The following is a 1,295-nucleotide window of genomic DNA, read 5'->3' on the forward strand; positions in this document are numbered from 1 at the left end:
TCAAAAAAAAAAAAAAAAAAAGGAAAGGAAATTAATAAACCTCTAGTCAATCTGTCCAAGTAGAACAGAGAGATTATCAATATCAGGAATGAAAGAATTGACATAATTACTAATCCTGGCCATAATAAAAGGAAAGAAATATAACAAATAATTTAATATTAGACATAAATTAGACAACTGAAATGAAACAATTCTTTGAAAGGCACAGACACCTGAAGCTCCATTAAGAAGAAACCCCTAATTGAAAAAAGACACAATGAAGTTACCTTATTATATGTTTGATTTGTAGTAAGATACTACTCTCTAGGGTAATGTTCAAAGCACTTGTTAGGTACTGATTGAACTCCTGGAAGAACATTTCATTCCCTTCTTCATACTTCCCATAGTTCTTTGAGTACTCCTTTTGAATGCAGTGATTGGTCAAATGGCAGGTTTTGTCTTGGAAATTATCAACATGATATGGTTCTGAAGCAGTCCGGAGCACACCCTCTCTATAGAGGTAGATATTATACTGATGATCCACCAAGACCCAGCTTCTGCAAATCAATAAAAACACTGTTTTACTCAAGTCATCCAAAGTTTCTACATAATATATTAAAGTAGCCACACCTTGACTTCTTTTGGAGGATGGGAGAATTTGGATAGGGGGAACAGGAGGTTCCAAAATTATATGAGGCAAACCACAATTCAGCTGCGATACTGTGTTATCTCTATAACAAGGCCAACAAAACATTTCACCATAAATAATAAAGAGTCTTTGATCTATCCATCATTCTGAAGAGATTTAGCTGGGTTGGGGTTTTTTTTTGCCTTTTTTTTTTTTTTTTGAGACAGTCTCCCTATGTCACCCCTGGTAGAGTACCGTGACATCACAGCTCACAGCAACCTCAAACTCGAGGGCTTAAGTGATTCTCTTAAGAATCCCAAGTAGCTGGGACCACAGGCAGCCACCACAATGCCCAGCTATTTTTTTGTTGTAGTTGTCATTGTTGTTGCCTAGGCCGGGTTTGAACCTGCCAGCTCTGGTGTATGTGGCTGGCGCCCTAACCACTGAGTACAGGTGCTGAGCCTAGATGGGTTGGTTTTTATAGTTAACCTGTAAAACCTCCAATTGTTATGTTTGCTCTTTTATTTTATTTTATTTTTCTTTTTTTGAGACACAGTCTCAAGTCGTCACCCTAGGTAGAGTGCCGTGGCTGTCACAGCTCAGAGCAACCTCAAACTCCTGGGCTTAAGTGATTCTCTTGCCTCAGCCTCCCAAGCAGCTGGGACTACAGGCGCCTGCCACAATGCCC

General features: G+C 39.2%; 1 protein-coding gene across 1 annotated transcript in view; it reads right to left on the minus strand.

The window, feature by feature from the left end:
* TTL (tubulin tyrosine ligase) overlaps positions 1-1,295 on the minus strand; it is a 31,908-nt gene that overhangs the window by 10,590 nt on the left and 20,023 nt on the right. Inside the window, exon 5 of the mRNA XM_003799251.3 lies at positions 267-536. Coding sequence (XP_003799299.1) covers positions 267-536 — 270 coding nt within the window. The remainder of the gene's footprint in view (positions 1-266; positions 537-1,295) is intronic.

This window comes from Otolemur garnettii, unplaced genomic scaffold (assembly GCF_000181295.1).
Source record: "Otolemur garnettii isolate 467f Iridium unplaced genomic scaffold, OtoGar3 scaffold00148, whole genome shotgun sequence".
NCBI lineage: Eukaryota > Metazoa > Chordata > Mammalia > Primates > Galagidae > Otolemur > Otolemur garnettii.